The sequence below is a fragment of the Colobus angolensis genome, unplaced genomic scaffold (assembly GCF_000951035.1).
Source record: "Colobus angolensis palliatus isolate OR3802 unplaced genomic scaffold, Cang.pa_1.0 Scaffold244, whole genome shotgun sequence".
NCBI lineage: Eukaryota > Metazoa > Chordata > Mammalia > Primates > Cercopithecidae > Colobus > Colobus angolensis.
This window is the reverse complement of record NW_012115644.1, coordinates 5,609,554-5,629,725: the sequence shown is the minus strand read 5'-3', so window position 1 is coordinate 5,629,725 and position 20,172 is coordinate 5,609,554. Positions and strand designations below refer to the sequence as shown.

General features: G+C 34.2%; 1 protein-coding gene across 1 annotated transcript; it reads right to left on the bottom strand.

Moving 5' to 3' along the window:
* Positions 1-13,135: 13,135 nt before the first annotated feature.
* Positions 13,136-15,139, bottom strand: LOC105514429 (serine/threonine-protein kinase RIO3-like). The gene is given in 2 exon segments (XM_011945777.1): positions 13,136-13,650; positions 13,743-15,139. Coding segments are annotated over 2 exon segments (1,560 nt in total). The 5' UTR covers positions 14,997-15,139; the 3' UTR covers positions 13,136-13,344.
* Positions 15,140-20,172: the final 5,033 nt, after the last annotated feature.

Here is a 20,172-nt window from a genome sequence, read left to right as displayed (position 1 = left end):
TTTCTCACTGGAATCCCAAAGCCACGCATAGTGCAATATGATTAGGAGGAGATCTCCTAACACCCAGCTTCTTCCCGGGAAGTTTAGTTCACATGTACAGAGCCCCAACTATTCTAAGGGGACTCACCAGAGGACTGGTTTCTGTCTTGCCAATATTGGAGCTCTGACAGGTTCAACATAGTCTAGCTACCTGGGGGAGAATGTCAATAGCATCCTGGACTGTTAAATGCTATAACTCTTCTCCCTACCCAGCACAGAGTGAGCAGATAAAAATTCCCAGCTCTCAGCTTTTCCCTGGGAGAAAAAGAATTTGATCAGTAAGTCTAACGCCCCAGCTTTTCCAGGCCTTCCCAAGAACTTGCACCTTTGCTGCTAGTCTTGAATTTATGATGAGTCTGGCACAGTCTAGCTGTCTGGGAGAGAGCAGAGATGGCAGCTTTTAGTGGTAGACACCATAGCTCTACCTTCCAGCGCAGCACAGAGTAAACCATAGTATTCTGCTTTTCCCTGGGGAGCGAGAGTTAGGCCAGACATCAAATACCACAACTTTTCTGGGAACTGGCTTCTGATTTGCCTGCCTCAGGGTACTAGTGGGACTTGGTATAATCTAGCCCCCTAGGAGAAAGTGAGTACAACGACAGAGATTTGGAAAGGCAGTCACCATAGACCCCCACTCCTGGTTTAGTACAGACCAAGTAGTTGAAAATTCCCAGCTTCCAGGAATTCCTTTCTCACTGGAAAGGAAATCAGTTTGATATAACATCCAGCAATTTAACTTTTCTGGATACCTTCCAAGGAATAGGCTTTAATTTTGCGTCAGTGCACTTACAAGCCCAGGCATACTCAAGATGCCTGGGGGTTGCAAAGAACAAAGAAAGCAGGTTGACCCGAACATAAGAATCTCTGGCTGGGGCAATTGGTGGCAGTCTTATTCTATATGAGGCCAATCCATGAAGACTAGGAGAGGTGGCTGCTTCGTCTAATGTGCAGAAATAAACACACTAAAGAAGAATCAGGCAAATCTGTTCCAAACAAAGGAACAACAGAAATCTCCAGAAACTGACCCTAATAAGATGAAGTTATTTAACTATTAATAAAAGTAAAGTCAAAATAATTGTCATAAAGACACTCATCGAAGTCAAGAAACAGTGTATGGAAAAAGTGAGAACATCAACAAAGAAATACAAATTATAAAGCAGTAGCAAATGAAATTCATAGAGCTGAAGAACACAATAACTGAACTAAAAAATTAACTAGAGGCTTTAACAGATGACTAGATTAAGCAAAGGAAAGGATTAGCAAACTCATAGACTGGTCACTAAAAATAATTCAGTCAGAGGAGCAAAAAGAAAAAAAATGTAAAAGCATGAAGAAAGCTGACGGGTCTTATGAGACACTGTCAAGCATACCAGTATATACACTGTAGGGATACTATGAGAAGAGAGAGAAAGAAACAATCAGAAAGCAGATTCAAATAAATAATGGCTGAAAACTTCCCAAATCTGGGGTAGAAAATGAACATATAGATATTGGAAGCCCTAAAGAAATGAAATACATGAATTCAAACAAATCACCAAAATACATTGTAAACAAATTGTCAAAAAAAAAAAACAAAAACAAAAAAAAAAAACAAAGATAAGAATATTTGAAGCATCAAGAGAAAATTGACTTATCACATACCAGGGAATCTTTGTAAGTCCTATGTAGATTTTTCAGCAGAAACCTCACAGGCCAGAAGAGAGTGGGAAAATATAGTCAAAGTACTAAAAGAAAAAATAAACTAACAATTAAGAATAAAATACCTAGCAAAACTGTCCAAAAATCAAGGGGATATAAAGACAATTCTAGACAAAAGCTTATATAGTTCATCACTGTTTGACCTACTTTAGAAGAAACACTAATGGAGGTCTTTAAGTTGAAATAAAATGATACTAAATAGCAACATTATAGCATGTAAGTATGGAAATGTTCGTAAAGGCAAATACGTAGACAATTACAAAATATTGTGTCACTGTGTTAAAAGACAAAAGTGTTAAAATAATAACAAAAATACATTAAAGATAGACAGTATGAAGAGAAGTAAATTGTGATAACTATAATACAGTGTTGGAGGAGAAATAAGAGTAGAGTTATTGTGTATGATTAAATGTAAGTTATCAGCTTAAGATCGACTATTACAACTACAATAAACTTTTTGTAAGCCTCAAGGTAACCACAAAAAATACCCATCATAGTTATATTTTGTTTTTAAAAAAAGAATCAAAGCCTATCAATATAAAAGTTAAAAAAACAAAAAGGAAGACAGGAAGAAAGGGAAAGCAGAGTAAAGAACTATAAGACTAACAGAAAGTAATTAACAAAATGATGTTAGTAAATCTTTCTCTATCAATAATTACTTTAAATGTGTTAATATATTGCACTTCTCAATCAAAAGACATAGAATGGATGAATGAATTAAAAAGAGAAAACATGGTCCAATTATTTGCTGTTCTTGAGAAACTCACTTTAATGCCATATATAGGCTGAAACTGAAGGGATGGAAGAAAAAATTTCATGCAAACTGTAACCAGAAGAGAGAACAGGCAGTTAAACTTACCTCAGAAAAAATAAATTCAACTAAAAAAAGTTATAAGAGACAAAGACAGATATTATATAATAAAAAAAAGGCCAATACACTGGGAGATATAACAATTATAAATATATATGCACCTAATGTCAGATAGCCTAACTGTATAAAGCAAACATTGACAGAACTGAAGGGACAAATACATAACAATATAATAATAGTAGGAGAGTTCAATTCCTCACTTTCAGTACTTAATAGAACATCCAGACAAAAGATCAATAAGGAAACAGAGAACCTGAACAACACTACAGGTCATATGGATCTAACAGACATATACAGATTATCCTACCAAACAGTAATAGAATAAACAGTTTTCTCAAGTGCACATAGAACTATAGGCTAGTTCACATGTTAGATCACAAAGGAAGTCTTTAAAAAGTTAAGAAGACTGAAATTATACCAAGCATCTATTCTGACCACAATGGAGTAAAACCAGAAATCAATAACAGGAGGAATCATGGAAAATTTACAAATATGTGGAAGTTAAATAACATCCTAGAATAACCTTTGGGTCAAAGACGAAATTAAAAAGGAAATTAGAAAATACTTCAAGACAAATGAAAACAAAAGCATAACATATCAAAACTTATGTGATGCAGCAAAAGAAATACTGAGGGAAGTTTACAGTAATAAATGCCTACATTAAAAAAGAAGATCTCAACTAAACAACCTAACCTTGAACCTCAAAGAGGTAATGAAGAACACACTAAACCCAAAGTTAGCAGAAGAAAAATAATAGCAAAGATTACATAAAGAATAAGAGGTACAAAAACAATAGGAAATGTCAACAAAACTAAGAGTTGGATTTTTAAAATGATAAACAAAACTGAAAAATCCTTACCTAGATTAAATAAGAAAAAAAGATAGAAGACTCAAATAAATAAAATAAGAAATAAAAGAAAACATTGTAACTGATACCACAGAAATTAAAAAATCATGAGACAACTATGAACAATTTATCCCAACAAATGATATAGTGTACAACAAATGAATATATCTCTAGAGACATACAACCTATCCAGACTGAATCATGAAGAAACAGAAAGAAATCTGAACACATCTATTAGTAATATGGTGATTGAATCTGTAATAAAAAAGAAAATCCCAGTAAAGAAAAGCCAGGAACAAATGGCTTCACTGATGAATTCTGGCAAACATTTAAAGAACATGTGGCAATCTGTTTTGAATTATTTCAAACAATTGAAGAGAAATGCTTCCAAACTCATTTTATGAGATCAACATTACCATGATACCAAAGTCAGATGATACCGCACAAAAAAAATAAAACTGCAGGTCAATGATTACTGATGCAAAAATTATCAATAAAGCACAAATAAATTGAATCCAATAGCACAATAAAAGGACCATATACCATGACCAAGTTTGTTTTTATTCCTAAGATCCAAGGATGGTTCAACATTCAAAAATTAATTAATGTTATACACCGCATTAAGGAATAAAGGGTAAAATATCACATGATAATTTAAGTAGATGCAGAAAAGCCATTTGGCAAAATTAAATTCCCTTTCATAATACAACACCCTCAATAAACTAGGAATAGCTGGGCGCTGTGGCTCATGCCTGTAATCCCAGCACTTTGTGAGGCTGAGGTGAGCAGATTGCTTTAGCTTGGGAGACCCAGCTGGGCCTCCAACTCCTAAGCTCAAGTGATCTGCTCACCTTTATTTTTGTTAGAGATGATATTTTTGTTGTTTCATCATCTCTACCAAAAATAAAACAAATTAGCTAGGTATGGTGGCATGCACCTGGGGTCCCAACTACTCAGGAGGCTGACATAGGAAGATTGTTTGAGCCTAGGCTGAGGTTGCAGTGAGCAGAGATCATGCCACTGCACTCCAGCCTGAGTGACAGAGTGAGACCCTCATCCAAAACAAAATAAATTAGGAATAGAAGAAAAGTATCTCAACAAAAGACCACATATGACAAGCCCACAGCTAACATCATACTAACACACTCAATGGATAAAACTGAAAGCTTTCCGTCTCCAATCCAGAGCTTACCAAAAATGACCACTGTCAACATTCCTATTCAACACAGTACTGGAATTTCTAGTGAGCAATTAGGCAACGTAATATAATAAAAGGCATCCAAATGAAAAAGGAAAATGTTAAATTGTTTCTACTTGATGACATCATGATCTTATACAGAGAAAACATGAAAGACTCCACCAAAAAAAAAAATGTTACAACTAATAAAAATCTGTAAAGTTATAGGATACAAATCAACATCTAAAAATTAATAGTGCTATTTTAATTAGAAATATAATCTAATTTATAATTTAATGTTATTGTAAATGAGACTATTTTTCTAAATTCCTGAAGAAATTAGAAAACACTAATGAAGTAAAAGACTTGTATGCTGAAAACTACAAAATATTTTGAAGGAAAATGTAAAATATACAAACAAATTGAAAGGCCTCTCATCTTTATGAATGGAAAGAATTAATATTGCTAAAATGCCCATGCCACTCAAAGCAATGTACATATTCAATGTAGATTGAATTCTCTATTAAAATTCAAATCATAGTTTTTACAGGGATGCAAAAAGTAATCCTAAAATTCATATGAAACCACAAAAATACCACAGATAGCCCTTTGTTCTTGGGCAAAAAGAGCAAAGCAACAATAATCAAAACATTGCGGTACTGACATAGATACGTAGATCACTGGAAGAGAATAGAGAGCCTAGATATAAATCCATTCATTTATGGTCAATTAGTTCTTGATAAAGATGTGATGTGTTCTTTATTCAACCTGTTACATGATAGTATAGCTAGACGTAAAATATAAATTTACTACTCGATTATATATATATGAATCATTTCTTTTATAAGAAATTGAATATTTTACCCTTTTTTAAAGTTCTTTTTCTAAACCAGGCTCATCTGAAACCAGACATTTGTATTTGATGAAATATCAAAGATGTGAATACTGTTAAATGTAAAGTCAGCAGTTTTTAAAAAAGTGTTCTTCTTAAGCCCATGGCTCCAAGCTCTTACTCAAGCACTTGCCACTGCTCAACCCTTGAGGAAAAAAATTCTTACTAGGTTCTATCTCCAATCAAGGCAATCAAATCTCATTTGCCTAAAGTAGGCTGGACCTAGAGTTAGTCCAGGAAGATATTATGGCCATTAGTTTATTAATTTAGCAAATAACTAGAATGCAACTATGATAATAAAGGCTATGATTGAAGCAAATCAGCAATACAATTGAGGTAAAATAATGAACCCAGAAGACCTTACAATCTTTTCTGGATTCTAAAGAAACTACAATTTAGGGTCAATTCATTGACTTTCTATGTAGCTACTATAAATTAGGTCTATGTACATTACATTTACAAATATAGCTCTTTGTATTATATTTTTCTCATATATAAACTCCTATTCTTTTGGAATGCTGTAAAGAAAAATATAACTCAAAGTGGCATATACAAATAAGCTCATTTTTAGCATGGAATCCTATGAAAAAAGGAAACACACAAATTGGTAATGGCATTTACCAGTACAGTGTAAAAAGCTTTTTGAGTTTGTGCATCATAATACATCCTTGGCTCAGGCACCAGACAAATCAGTTCATATAGAATTGTAATATTTTTCAGCACTTTGTATTCCTAAGTCACCAGCTGAATTCTAAAAAGTTAAATCTAGCCACATTCTAAAGAATACACTAATACATCTTTCCTAAATTTGAATATGCAAATGTATCATTTCATATTCTTGTTTATTAAATTACTATTTTATTCAAAAAGGAAACACATATTTAGGATAAAATTCATCTGTGTTGGCAGTTGTCTTTCTTAAAAACTGACAGTATCATTTATATCTTCGAATACTTGAGACCAATGCCCTGTACATTGGAAGGAATCAATAAACATTTATTATCCTTCATGATGCTACTGCTGCTGATGGATTATAGGTGGCCTATGATGTAGTGTTTCTTTTATATGTGGTAGGCAGCTTCTGACATGATTCTCAGTAATCCCTGTTTCCTGATATTCATATTCTATGTAACCTCCTCTCTTTGTGTATAGGCTGGTCCACCTAACTTTCTCCTAATGAATAGAATATGGAGAAAGTGATGGGATGTCAATTCAGAGCTCGAATTATAAGAGATTGATTATTTACTTGCTCACACTCTGACGTGCAAGCTGTCATGCTATGAGCTGACGTATAGTGAAGCCCACAAAGCAATGAATTGAGGAAGGCCTCTAATCAATAATCAGCAAAGAACTGTGGTTAACAGTCCAACAAACCACAAGAAATGCCAATGGCCATGCAAGCAGAACTTTTCACAGTTGAGTCTTGATTACAGTTCTGTGACAGACCCTAAAGCAGAGGACAATAGTAACTCATGTCTCAATTTCTGACCCACAGAAAACAGTAGATAGTAAATCTGTGTTGTTTTAGGCCACAGAGTTTTGGGACAACATATTATGCCACAATAGATAACTTTTCAGTATAATCTTTATAGTATAGTGGAAGCTCCATAGCCCCATAGCATAACTGCATTGCCAATTAAATATTTTGGTGGGTGCCAAAGTATTTTTAAAAATTAAAGCCAAAATAATGTTTTTTTTTAATTTCAACTTTTATTTTAGAAACTGGGTATACATGTGCAGATTTGTTACATGGGAATACTGCATAATGCTGGGGTTGGAGTACAAATCTCATCACCCTGGTAGTGAGCATAGTACCCAATAAGCAGTTTTTTTTTTTCAATCCACCTATGTCTCTCCATCTTCTAGTAGTCACCAGTGTCTTTTTTCCCATATTTATGTCCATGCATGTCAATGCTTAACTCCCACTTATAAGTAAAAACATGCATTATTTTGTTTTCTGTTCCTGAATTAATTTGCTAGGATTATATCCTTCATCTGCATTCACGTTGCTGCAAGGGACATGATTTTGTTGTTTTTCATTGCTGTATAGTATTCCATGGTATACATTTACACATTTTTCTTGTCCAGTCTATCATTGATGGGCACTCATGTTGATTCCATGTCTTTGTTATTATGAATAGCATAGCAATATGTATACAAGTGCATGTGTATTTCTGGTAGCATGTTTTATTTTCTTTTGGGTATATATCCAACAAAGGATCACTATTAAATTAATGTATATAAATAATATACATATTTACACACTAAAATGGGTTATTTTGTTTTAAATTAATCTCTAAAAAAATTGGAGATGAGGAATCATGTAAAAATAATCCAGAAACTCTACTCTCTTATTAAGCTGTTGTGTGTTTTGAATTTTACTTTTTAAAGATTGCATTGAAAAATTTGAGCTAATACATTCCTACAGAAACTATTCCAAAAAAATCAGGAGGGGCTCCTCCCCAACTCATTCTATGAAGTCAGCGTTATCTTGATACCAAAACCTGTGAGAGACACAACAAGAAAAGAAAACTTTAGGTCAGTATTCCTGATACACATCGATGTAAAAATCCTCAACAAAATAGTTGCAAACTGAATCCATCAGCACATCAAAAAGCAAACCCACCATGATCAAGTAGGCTTCATTTCCGGGATGCAAGGTTGGTCCAATGTATGCAAATCAATAGATGCAATTAATCACATAAACAGAACTAAAGACAAAACTGCATGATCATCTCAATAAATGCAGAAAAAGTTTTATTTTTTAATTTTTTTATTTTTTAATTATACTTTAAGTTCTGGGATACATGTGGATAACGTGCAGGTTTGTTACAGTGACAGACTGGATTAAGAAAATGTGGCACATATACACCATGGAATACTATGCAGCCATAAAAAAGGATGAGTTTGTGTCCTTTGTAGGGACATGGATGCAGCTGGAAACCATCATTCTCAGCAAACTATCGCAAGAACAAAAAAAGTTTTTGATAAAACTAAACACCCCTTAATGTTAAAAACTCAGAATGAACTAGGTATTGAAGGGATATACCTCAAAATAATAACAGCCACCTATGATAAACCCACAGCCAACCTGATACTGATGGGAAAAAGCTGGAAGCATTCCCCCTTGAAAACTAGCACAAGACAAGGATTGCCTCTCACCACTTCTTTTCAACATATTATTGGAAGTCCTGGCCAGAGCAATCAGGCAAGCAAAAGAAATAAAGGGCATCCAAATAGGAAGAGATAAAGTCAAGCTCTCTCTGTTAGCAGATGACATGATTCTACATCTGAAAAACCCCATAGTCTCAGCCCAAAAGCTCCAGATGATAAACATCTTCAGCAAAGTTGCAGGAGAGAAAATCAATGTACAAAAATCACCAGCATTCCTATACACCAAGAACAGCCAAACTATGAATGGGATGCCTTTCTGATCTGGCTGTCAGTTTGTATCTCTACAATGAGAATTACAAAACACTGCTCAGAGGAATCAGAGAAGACACAAACATATGGAAAAACATCCCATGTTCATGGATAGGAAGAATCAATATTATTAAAATGGCTATACGACCCAAAGCAATATACAGACTCAATGCTATTCCTATCAAACTACCAATGACATTCTTCACAGAACTGGAAAAAAAATTTAAAATTCATATGAAACCAAAAAATAAGACATACATGTGGCCAACAAGCATATGAAAAACAGCTCAATATCACTGACCATTAGAGAACTGCAAATCAGAATCACAATGAGATACCATCTCATACCATTCAGAATGGCTATTATTAAAAAGTCAAAAAATAGTAGATGCTGGTCAGGTTGCAGACAAAAGCGAAAACTTACACAATTTTGGCAGGAGTGTAAATTGGTTTGACCGTTGTGGAAAGCATCATGGTGATTCCCAAAAGAGCTAAAAGTATAAGTACTATTCAACCCAGCAATCTTATTGCTGGGTATATATCAGAGGAATACAAATCATTCTACCATAAAGACACATGCATGTGAATGTTCAATGAAGCACCATTCACAATAGCAAAGACATCAACCTAAATGCCCAGCAATGACAGATTAGATAAAGAAAATAAGGTGCATATACACCATGGAATACTGTGGAGCCATAAAAAATAATGAGAACATGTCTTTTACTGGAGCAGGGATGGAGGTGGAGGCTATTATTCTTAGCAAACTAACGTAGGAATAGAAACACAAATATTGCATGTTCTCACTTATAAGTGGGAACTAAACAATAAGAACTTAAGAGCATAAAGAAGGAAACAACAGACACTGGGGTCTACTTGAGTGGGGAGGGTAGGAGGAGAGGAACAGAAAAGATAACTATTGGGTACTGAGCTTAATACCTGGGCGATGAAATCATATGTATAATGAACCTCCATGACACATGTTTGCCTATGTAGCAAACCTTCACATGTACCCCCAAACTGAAATAAAATTTAAAAAAAGAAAAGGGAATTAAGAACTACCTGAGTGAACAGAACTCTTCCATTTAAACAAAGTGTGCTTTGATCCTGTTCTTAAGCATACAATAGTGTGAACTTTGCCTGTATACAAAACAGCAGAGCATATCTTAAAATTATTGTGAAAAGTTTTGGTATTGTGTGACAAGACAAAAGGGTATCAGGTTGTTTATTGCAGAATGCCCCCTTTAGGGTTTTAGCCAAAGTCTTCACATATTCAAACATTCAAGTAGCATATTCAGCTTCTGAAGAAAGGAGTCTGCATCTAGCTGGGTGCTGCCATTTTATGCCTTCTAATGACAGTTGAAAAAAAATGTTTTGTTTTAGAACTTCTCTCTTCCTTAACATATCCTAACGTTTTTCTGTTTTTTTCTTCTCTCTTGGTGATAAATGAAGTTGGGTATTTTAAAAATACATTTCCTCTTTCATATACTATACCTTTGATTACATAGCTTTATAATAATCTTGTTTAAAATGAATACATTTTAATATTTAACCCCTTATTTTTCCATGAACTTACCTCTCTTAATTTCCTATTTTCTCTTTTATATCTGCTTTTTGATTTCTCTTCAATGTTCATCTCACTGATCAAAAGCATTTTCAGTCAAAAACAGATGACCAAAAAGGCAGAGTGACATTTTAAAACAGTTACTTGCCAGATTAGAAACTCCATTTTATAGAGCAGACATTTCCTCTTTCTCAACTCTTAAAGAACCATGCCAGTCTGATTAAACTAAATTAGAGATAGAGATACCTTTCACTCAAGACCAAGTCAGAAAATCAACAATTTAATATCATAGTGCTCTTAAGGTCCTATGTATTGGAGGTATTGCTTTCCCCTGGCATCATTTGTTTGGGAAAAGGCCATGAATATTCATGAGACAATAACAACTGGACTAAACTAACAAGATGATGGATGGTGTCATATTCACATAAAGTGATTCCCTTGAGTAGATGATAGCTGAAATACTACAATATTCCACATCAAACCATGCAAAGCAATTAGGTGTCAATGGAAAACATTTTTATATAATCTGACCCCTTTACTTATCACAATGGTTCACTACTTCTCTATTACAAAATTTTCAACATTTTCCTATTTATAAGAATGCCTTTTGGCATTTATTTATTATACTAAGTTAAACAGAAAATAATTTAAATTTTAGAGTTGATATTTTCACATCTTTGAATAACCCAAGATACATTGGGATTGTTCAAAATAGGGGTTGGAAAACACTTTAACTTTCAATGTATTTATTGAACATTTGATTGATTTACAAAACATATTCATCTCTCAAGCCTAACTTTAGGCCAGGTACTGATGGTTTCAATTTTTATTTCTCTAATGACTGATAATCTTGACTATCTTATCATGTGCTTATTTGTCATTCATATATAATCTTCGATAAAGTGTTTGTGTAAATCTTTTCCTCACTTCTTATTGGGTTGTTTGTTTTCTTAGTATTGAATTTTGATAGTCCTTTTTAAATTCTGGGGATAAATCATTTGTTAGAATCTGCAAATATTTTTATCCTAGTTCATGGCTTATCTTTTATTTGTTTAATGATATCTACTTAAAAGTAGACATTCTTAGCTTTGGTGAAGTTTTATACTTTGGTTTATGATCCATTTTGCTATTTTTTTTTAAATGATTTCTTTTTAATTTCTTAAAAAGCACATTCACAGCACACTCCAAGAATGCCACACAGCAGTGGTTTGCTGCTCTTTGTCAGAATATGTCAGAAAACAAAACAAAAAGTTTTAAATGCTAAATGTTTTAAAAATTAGTTCTCTGAAATTTCTGTAAAGCCAGTATCACCAGTCATCTAAATCTTTATTTTGGAACGGTAAATCTTTCAAAAATGTAATGAGCATCTCCCCAAAATCACACTTCTCTGAAATGCAATTAAAAGCTATCCAACAAAAACAAAAATAAATATTTTTCTAGAAAGAACATATTTGGCATTTTTAAATAATGTTAAAAACAGCTTTCTCAAATGTAAATGATGTCTAGATTTTTACTTTCTATTACTAGACAGAAGGTTTGGATCTTAGTGGTTCCAATCTGACTTCAGTAATAGGAGGAATGATTACGCTGAAGTTAATGAACTTCAATCCTAACAAAGCCAATATACTTTTCTAGCACAGTGATTGCTTTTTCAAAGTGGTGTCCAGCACGTACTAAAAACTACTACAAGTAAGGCCAGATAGCTCAAATTAGTTGATTAATTTGGTATCCAAATTGGGCTGTTTTTTTTTTTTTCCTGGAGACAGAGTCTCACCCTGTCGCCCAGGCTGGAGTGCAGTGGCATGATCTCAGCTCACTGCAACCTCCGCCTCCCGGGTTCAAGCGATTCGCCTGTTTAAATTGCTTGAACTGCGCCTGGCCCCCAAATTGTTTTATATGTACCTTTCATCCTTTGATTTAATATTTCTAATTTGTGATATTTCTCTGTAAATCAATCAAGTACACAGTTTTAGTGAAATGTAAACGGAATTTTGCTTCATTAACTAAATTAAAATACGTCAAACATGGTTCAATCTTGTATTCTGTCCTCTCAGATAATTTACATTTTATTGATAAATGTAGATTAGCCACACTACGAGTTATATCCTAACCATTTTACCTAAATGTAGAAAAGCTGAAAGTTGACTGGATAGTTAAAAAGCTGTTATGTATTTCTCTCTTTCAGAAACCTACGATGCCTTTTCTTAGATATAAGTATGGAAAAAGAATTCTGTTCATTTTCATGATATATCAACAAAAATTACATGGCTTATATCTATTTCTATCAGCCATTCTGAAACCAAATTTCCATTTGTTCTACCCATTAAAGAGCACACATTTTCCTTTAGAATCACGGTCACAGTCTGGAAACATAATGGAGAAAGGCTAACTCTGGGCCAATAAAATATTCAAGGAAAGACGCAACACAAAACAGGGAGGTGAATAAAGCAAATACGTCATAATGAACTCCTCCCTTGTAAACACATCTGTCCTTTCCTCCCGTATTTGGAAATGTTGCCTAAGTTTTAAAAATTAACATCAAGACATTTTACACCACAAGTCATGTAAAATTAGGTCTACTTCAGCCAGATAACCTATAGCTGTTAAAGAATTATATTATCCTGTTCATAAGATGAGAGGTAGTGACATTTTTATTCTCTCAATGCTGAGCTAAAAATTCCACACATCTGGCACATGGGTTACAAGGGGGGAAAGCACAGAAGCACCATTGCCCACTCCTCGTGTTCTTGCATTTCAAGTCGCCCATAACTTCATTTGCTATTGGCAGCTGACACTCACTGCTGTGTTAACACTGAAGCAGTGGGTATTAGTGCTATTCATCATATAGTACTGGTGGGTCTCCATCATCTTTCAAAAAGGAAGCAGCTTTTCTTCCATTCTTCTGAACGTGATCTTCATTCATTTTCTCCAAAGCTTCTATCTCAGCTAAAAAATCAGCTTCATTATCTGCTGAGATGTTTAAGCCTGAAACAGCACTGAAGAGTTCTCGTTCACTAAGGGCTTCCTTGACTCCTCCTTTCTGGAAAAACTGTGAGACATTCCTGCAGTCCTGGAACAAGAACTCCAGGCCATGAGGATGGGTAGGTTCTACTGACTGACTGACATCGATCAACCAGACCTATTTCAATACAGAACACAAACTGATGTATTTACATTTTAAATTTTACTTAAAGTAATTACATCTGAATGTTAACAAAATGTTCTCCTCACCTTTCCAGCGTGCCACAGCATGTTATACTCACTGAGGTCAGCATGGACAAGCCTACATTCATGATACAACTGCTGCATCAAATGAAGAGTTTGATAGTAGGCTTCTTTCATTTCTTCACTATTGAGCTTTACTTCTTTTAATTTAGGGGCTGGAACTTGATCATGACCAATAAAAGACATAACTAAAATGTGTTTCTTCAGTAGTACAACTGTTGGACAAGGAATTCCAGCTCCCTGCATTCTTGCGAGATTGTGCATTTCTTTTTCTGCCCACATGCGGATGATCTTACGTGGATTTAGTTTACTGAAGCGATCTTTAAACCTGAAATCATCTTTAATATATTTGTCACGATTCTTAAACTCATTAAGGGTTGTTTTAAATACCTTGAAGGCACATTCTGTAGGTATAACTTTACTATCTTCCTTTTCATCCTCCATGCTCCCTCCATACGCATGAAAGACAACAGATTCCTTTCCTGTACGAATACAGCCAGTGATTGTCTCCAACATTCCAGAGTTGACCATTTTATACATAAGTAAACATGTCTTAGGATCAACTGCTTTTTCTGCTGTAGAATGTTCCTTCTTCTCATGCAGGCAGGCACTTTGACGTTCTTCTGAGTAGGCATGTTGTTTTAAAGCATTGAAAACATGGTTTGATAGTTTTAAATCCATTCCAATTCCATCTCCTACCTGAAACTCAGGTGCAAAATTTTCCATTCTTGCTGTGTTCTTTCTCCCACATACTACTTAATCATGTTTGGTGGTGATATCTTTTCCTTTTCCAATAAAGCCCTTTTTAGGAGTGGGAACCGGTTTTGCTGGTCTGTAGGGATCATCACGAGTGTCCTGCCAGTCAACTTCATCTTCAGAGCTATCGCTGTCTTCATAAGGATGCACTTTTCGATAATTTTCAAAGGAAATGGAAACTTTGCTATCTCCATTGAATTTTTCTTCTTCACGCCTAAGCTGTGCATCATATTCTCTGTCATATTCCATCTGTAGCATCTGAGCCAGCATAAGGTCACTGGAAGTATCAATGTTTTCTCCAGTAATAAATGGTCCTTCAGCAACGGCAACTTCAGGAAAAACGGCAGCTTCTTCTTCTAACTGCAATTCTTTGGCCAGCTGTTCACTCATTACATCAGCCAACGAACAAGATATCGTATTCTGAGGGACAGCCCATGGACACTTGCTGGGTCCCCAAGCCGCTGCCGGCCCGGGCTCAGGCGATGTCACTCCTACCAGATCCATTCGGGGATGAAGGCAGAGACAAGAACAGAGCAGAGAGGTGGCAAGATGGGAAGCAGGCTCCACCGAGGAGACAGGCGGGGCAGGGACAATTGGCTGCTGATGCCGGAGCGGAGGTGACAGATGGCGGCGACGGCGGCGGCCGCGTCCGGACCATTTTGCTATTCTAAGAAAAAAAAAATCTATAGAAATTATTTAATGTTACTCAGAAAAATGCAAGTGACTTTTTTGTTGTTCGGACAGTGAGTATACAATAAAAGAGATCACTACACATGGAGAAAAACAGGGGAAATGTCCCTGCAGGGGGAGTTAGAACAAATCTTGAAAGATAAGGGGAATTTGGATTGTGAGGAAGAGAAAAGGCCTCTCTGACAAAGTGGTGTCAAGAAATGTGAAGAAATGGAAGATTTATTTTCATCGCAGGGATAGGGTTGAAAGCAAAGGGCAGGATGGGCTCATTTTAGTAATCATGGGGAGAGAAACTTTATTTAATAATATCTCATATTTAAAGGTCTTTCCTTGATAAAGCCCTTTCATAATGGTAGATCATCTTATTTTCATAAGTAGTTGAGTTGGGCAAGTGATATCACCAATTAACAGAGAATGGCTAAAACCCAGATTTTATAAATTACTGATTTGTTGACATATAATTAATTCACTAATTATTTCAGTTAATTCATTGAAGCCCAGAAAGGACTCCAAACATATCTATTGTCTTTGTGTTATTTTTTCCAGATGTCAGTGCTAGAGTACAAAGTCAAGTCATACACAGGAACTATAAATTAAATTGGGACATATCATAGTTATTAAAAATTGTTTATTTTCTATTGATTTCTCTAACTGCACTGCATGGGAAACATGTTTCATTTCTAACTTCAAATTGCCATATATATAACATTAAATAAGACCCAACTTCACGTCTTACGTTCTCTGAATCTTACCGTAAAGAAAACAGACCAACTTATTGAACTGAATTGAAGTTGCATATGCAAACTGAAATAACATTTGTAAATGGATACTTACAGGATTTCAAATGCTTTTTATAAGTGAAATGATATTAAATAAAGATAGTGCTTGTTCTTCAGCTGTCATTGATAATCATTTTTCCTTTGGGTTAGTGTTTCTGCTAGCTGTTTCCTTTTACTGAATGGCCAATAAAAAGGGAAAAACTAAAGCTCTTAGTCACTAAGTATCAATAAATCAATATGAAGATATCTTTTGGCAGACTAATGTGAAATGAATTAAAACTAAATGAAGGCTTTATTATGTGAGTGTATATATGCATGTGTATCCAGCAGAATTCAGAGTAGACATAGTTCAAATATAACTAGCATTTTTTGTTATTTCCATTTGAGTTATTTTAAGTGACTTATTGATTGATTGAACTGGTGAAGAATATTAAAATCACTAACAAAACATAGCTGAACAAATGTTTTACATGTTTTGTAAAAGATGTATTAATGTAATCACACAGGAGCTATCACTGTTACAACTAACCCTGGAGCTATAAAATGAGCTATAAAATTGATTTAATTTTATAATATTACAAGTTCTGTCATTATGGCTAAGATTAACTAGATAGCCTGTTAAAGGTCTATTGCTTTTAGTGTTGCAGCGATGTTGCAGACAGGAAACTTTTTAGTAATTATAGCTGACTTACTGGAAGAAAAAAGGGCAGAGAAAGGGCACCTCTGTGTAATTATAGGTAATGGAAAGACAAATGGTTTGAACAAGGTAATGATTCTTCTTGAAGAAGAATCTCATAGTGGTACATGATAGAAAGGGTTAAGTCCTAGGTAAGTTAGAGGCTTTAATGGTAGAATAAAGTTATAATTTATTTTGTCCAACTGAGTGATTATCTAGAGCCCTGAGCTGATATTTTTCTCTCATGTTCTCTACAAGACAGGATAATTTGCCCTCATAATATAATGTGCAAATGTGAAGTTTAAATGCATTATGTTTCAGCTCTGAGATTTAGGCCTTCATTGTTGGCTCTCCTTAATTAACTATATGTGTCTTTAGGTCTTCCAGTGATCAAATCTGTATTTCTTCTCTGTTAGCACTTTTCTCTGTGCAAGCAGGGTTTATAATAGTGAAGTGTTGGGTGATATGTAAACCTCTCTGGGCTACTGTGTGCTATGAACAGCATGATAGACAACTTTCTTAAATGAGAGTTTCACAGCTAAACTAGAAATAACATCTTCACTCTTGGCCTTTCACAAGCTTCTCTGAATCTGTGCCTTTAAAGTAATGTCATTAAATCCACTAGTTTTCTTTAGAAAATTTAGGTGTAGCATCGGTTAATTGATCCTTCTGTCATCAACCACTGATAAATGATTTTAATAATTTTGGGAAATGGTTTATGTTTCAAAATAATAATTCTCATAGCAACTCACAGTCTTGGTATCCCATGTTTTACCCTAAAAATAAGGAAATGCTCTCTACACACAGAATTGTGTGTGTAGAGAGCCTATATGTTTGCTAAAGAAGTCCACTTATTTCAAATAAGAAAAACTTTACATGTATTCTCAACAAGGGTCTCACAGGTTATTTACATTTTTAGCATCTTAACACATGGAGACAAAAAATCATATTGTAACTAACACTATTGAAATACTTACAAGATATTGAAAATGTTATTTCAGGACTTATAAGATACAACTAAAATAATGCTTGGGGGAAAATTACAGCTTTAAATGAATGTATAGGACAAGAAGAAATGTTGAAAATCATCCATCTAAGATCTGATTGGAAGAAGCAAGAAAAAAACATTAACCAATTAAACCCGAATAAAGTTGCAAAAAAGATAAAAGACAAATATATGAGCAGAACCAATTGACTAAAAACAATATGTACAATAGAGGGATATTTATTTTTTATTTTATTTAAATTTTTAAATTTGTATGGGTACATAGGAAGTGTATGTATTTATGAGGTACATGAAATATTTTGGTACAGGCATACAATGTATAATAATCACACCAGAGTAAATAGAGTATCCATCATCTCAAACATTGATCACTTCTTTGTATTAAAAACATACTCTTTTAGTTATTTTTAAATGCACAAAATATTATTGTTTACTATAGTCACCCTATTGTGCTAGCCGATGCTAGATCTCATTTATTCAATCTAACTATATTTTTAAACCCACTAAGAGTCCTTACTTCCCCTGTTTCTCTGTAGTACCCTTCCCAGCCTCTGGTAACCATTATTTTACTTTCTCTCTCCATGATTTCAATTGCTTTAATTTTTAACTCCCACAAATAAGTGATAACATGTAAAGTTTGTCTTTCTGTGCCTGGCTTATTTAACTTGACATAATGTTCCCCAGTTCCATCCATGATGTTGCAAATGACAGGCTCTCATTCTTTTTTATAGATAAATAGTATTCCATTGTGTATATGTGTCACATTTTCTTTATCCATTAGTCTGTTGATGGACACTTAGATTGCTTCCAAATCTTTGATATGCTGATATACTTTCTTTTGGGTATGTACCCAGCAGTAGGAATTGCTCGATAATATGGTAGTTCTATTTTTAGTTTTTTGAGGAACCTTTACACTGATGACCATAGTGGTTATACTAATTTATATTCCCACCAACAGTGTACAAGAGTTCCCTTTTCTCCACATCCTCATCAGCATTTATTATTGCTTGTCTTTTGGATATACGTCACTTTATCTAGTGTGAGATAATATTTTATTTTAGTTTTGATTTGCATTTCTCTGATGATCAATGACATTGAGTTTCTTTTCACACATCTGTATGCCATTTGCTTGTCTTCTTTTAAGAAATACCCATTCAAATATTTTGCCCATTTTAAACTAAATTATTCGATTTTTCTCTATCACATTGTTCTGGCTCTTTATATATTCTGAGTATTAATCTCTTTTCAGATAGGTTGTTTGCAAATATTTTCTCCCATTCTGTGAGTTGTCTCTTCACTTTTTCATTGTCTCTTTTTCTATGCAGAAGCATTTTAACTCAGTGTGATCCCATGCCATCTGCCCATTTTTGCTTTTGTTGCCTGTGCTTATGGGGTATTACTCAGTAATTTTTTGCCAAGACCCATGTCTGGAGAGTTTCCTCAATGTTTTCTTTTAGTAGTTTTATAGTTCAAGGTCTTATATTTATGTCTACAATCCATTTTGATTTGATTTTTGTATAAAGCAATAGAAAGGGGTCCAGTTTTATTCCTCTGTGTATGGATATTCAGTTTTCAGAGCACCATTTATTGAAGAGAGGGTGTGTTCAATAACCTCAGTTATTGAACTGAGTTTCCCTAGTGTATATTCTTGGCAACTGTGTTAAAAATAAGTTTTCTATAGATGTATTAATTTATTTCTGAGTTCTCAAACCTATTTCATTGGTCTGTGTGTCTGATTTTATGCCAATACCATGCTATTTGGGTTACTATAGCTCTGTAACATAATTTGAAGTCAGGTAATGAGATTCTTCCAGTTCTGTTCCTTGTGCTCAGGATGGCTTTGACTATTCTAGGTATTTTGTGGTTCCATATAGATTTAAGATTATTTTTTCTATTTCTATGAAGAATTATATTGGTTTTTGGTAGAGATTGCATTGAATCTCTAGATTGTTTTGGGTAGTATGGACATTTTAACAATATTGATTTTTCTATTCCATTAACATGGAATATCTTTCCCTTTTTTGTCCTCTTCAGTTTCTTGCATCAGTGTTTTATAGTTTTGTTTGTATAGTTCTTTCACTTATTTGATTAAGTCTATTCCAGGTATTTTATTTTATTTTATTTGTAGCTATTGTAAATGGGATTACTTTCTTGATTTTTTTTTAGATTGTTCACTATTGGCATATACAAATGCTACTGATTTTTGCATATTGATTTCATATCCTGCGACTTTACTAAAATTATTTATTAATTCTAGTAGTTTTTTGGTGGAGTCTTTCGGTTTTTCCAAATATAATATCATATCATCTGCAAATAAGAATAATTTCAATTATTCCATTCCAGTTTGGATGCCCTTTATTTTTTCCTCCTGTCTGACTGTTCTAGCTACAACTTCCAGTACTATGTTGAATAGAAATGGAGAAAGTGGGCATCCTTGTCTTGTTCTGGATCTTAGAGGAAAGGTTTTCAGCTGTGGATCTGTGATATATGGTTTTGATTATGTTGTGGTATGTTCCTTTTATACCTAGA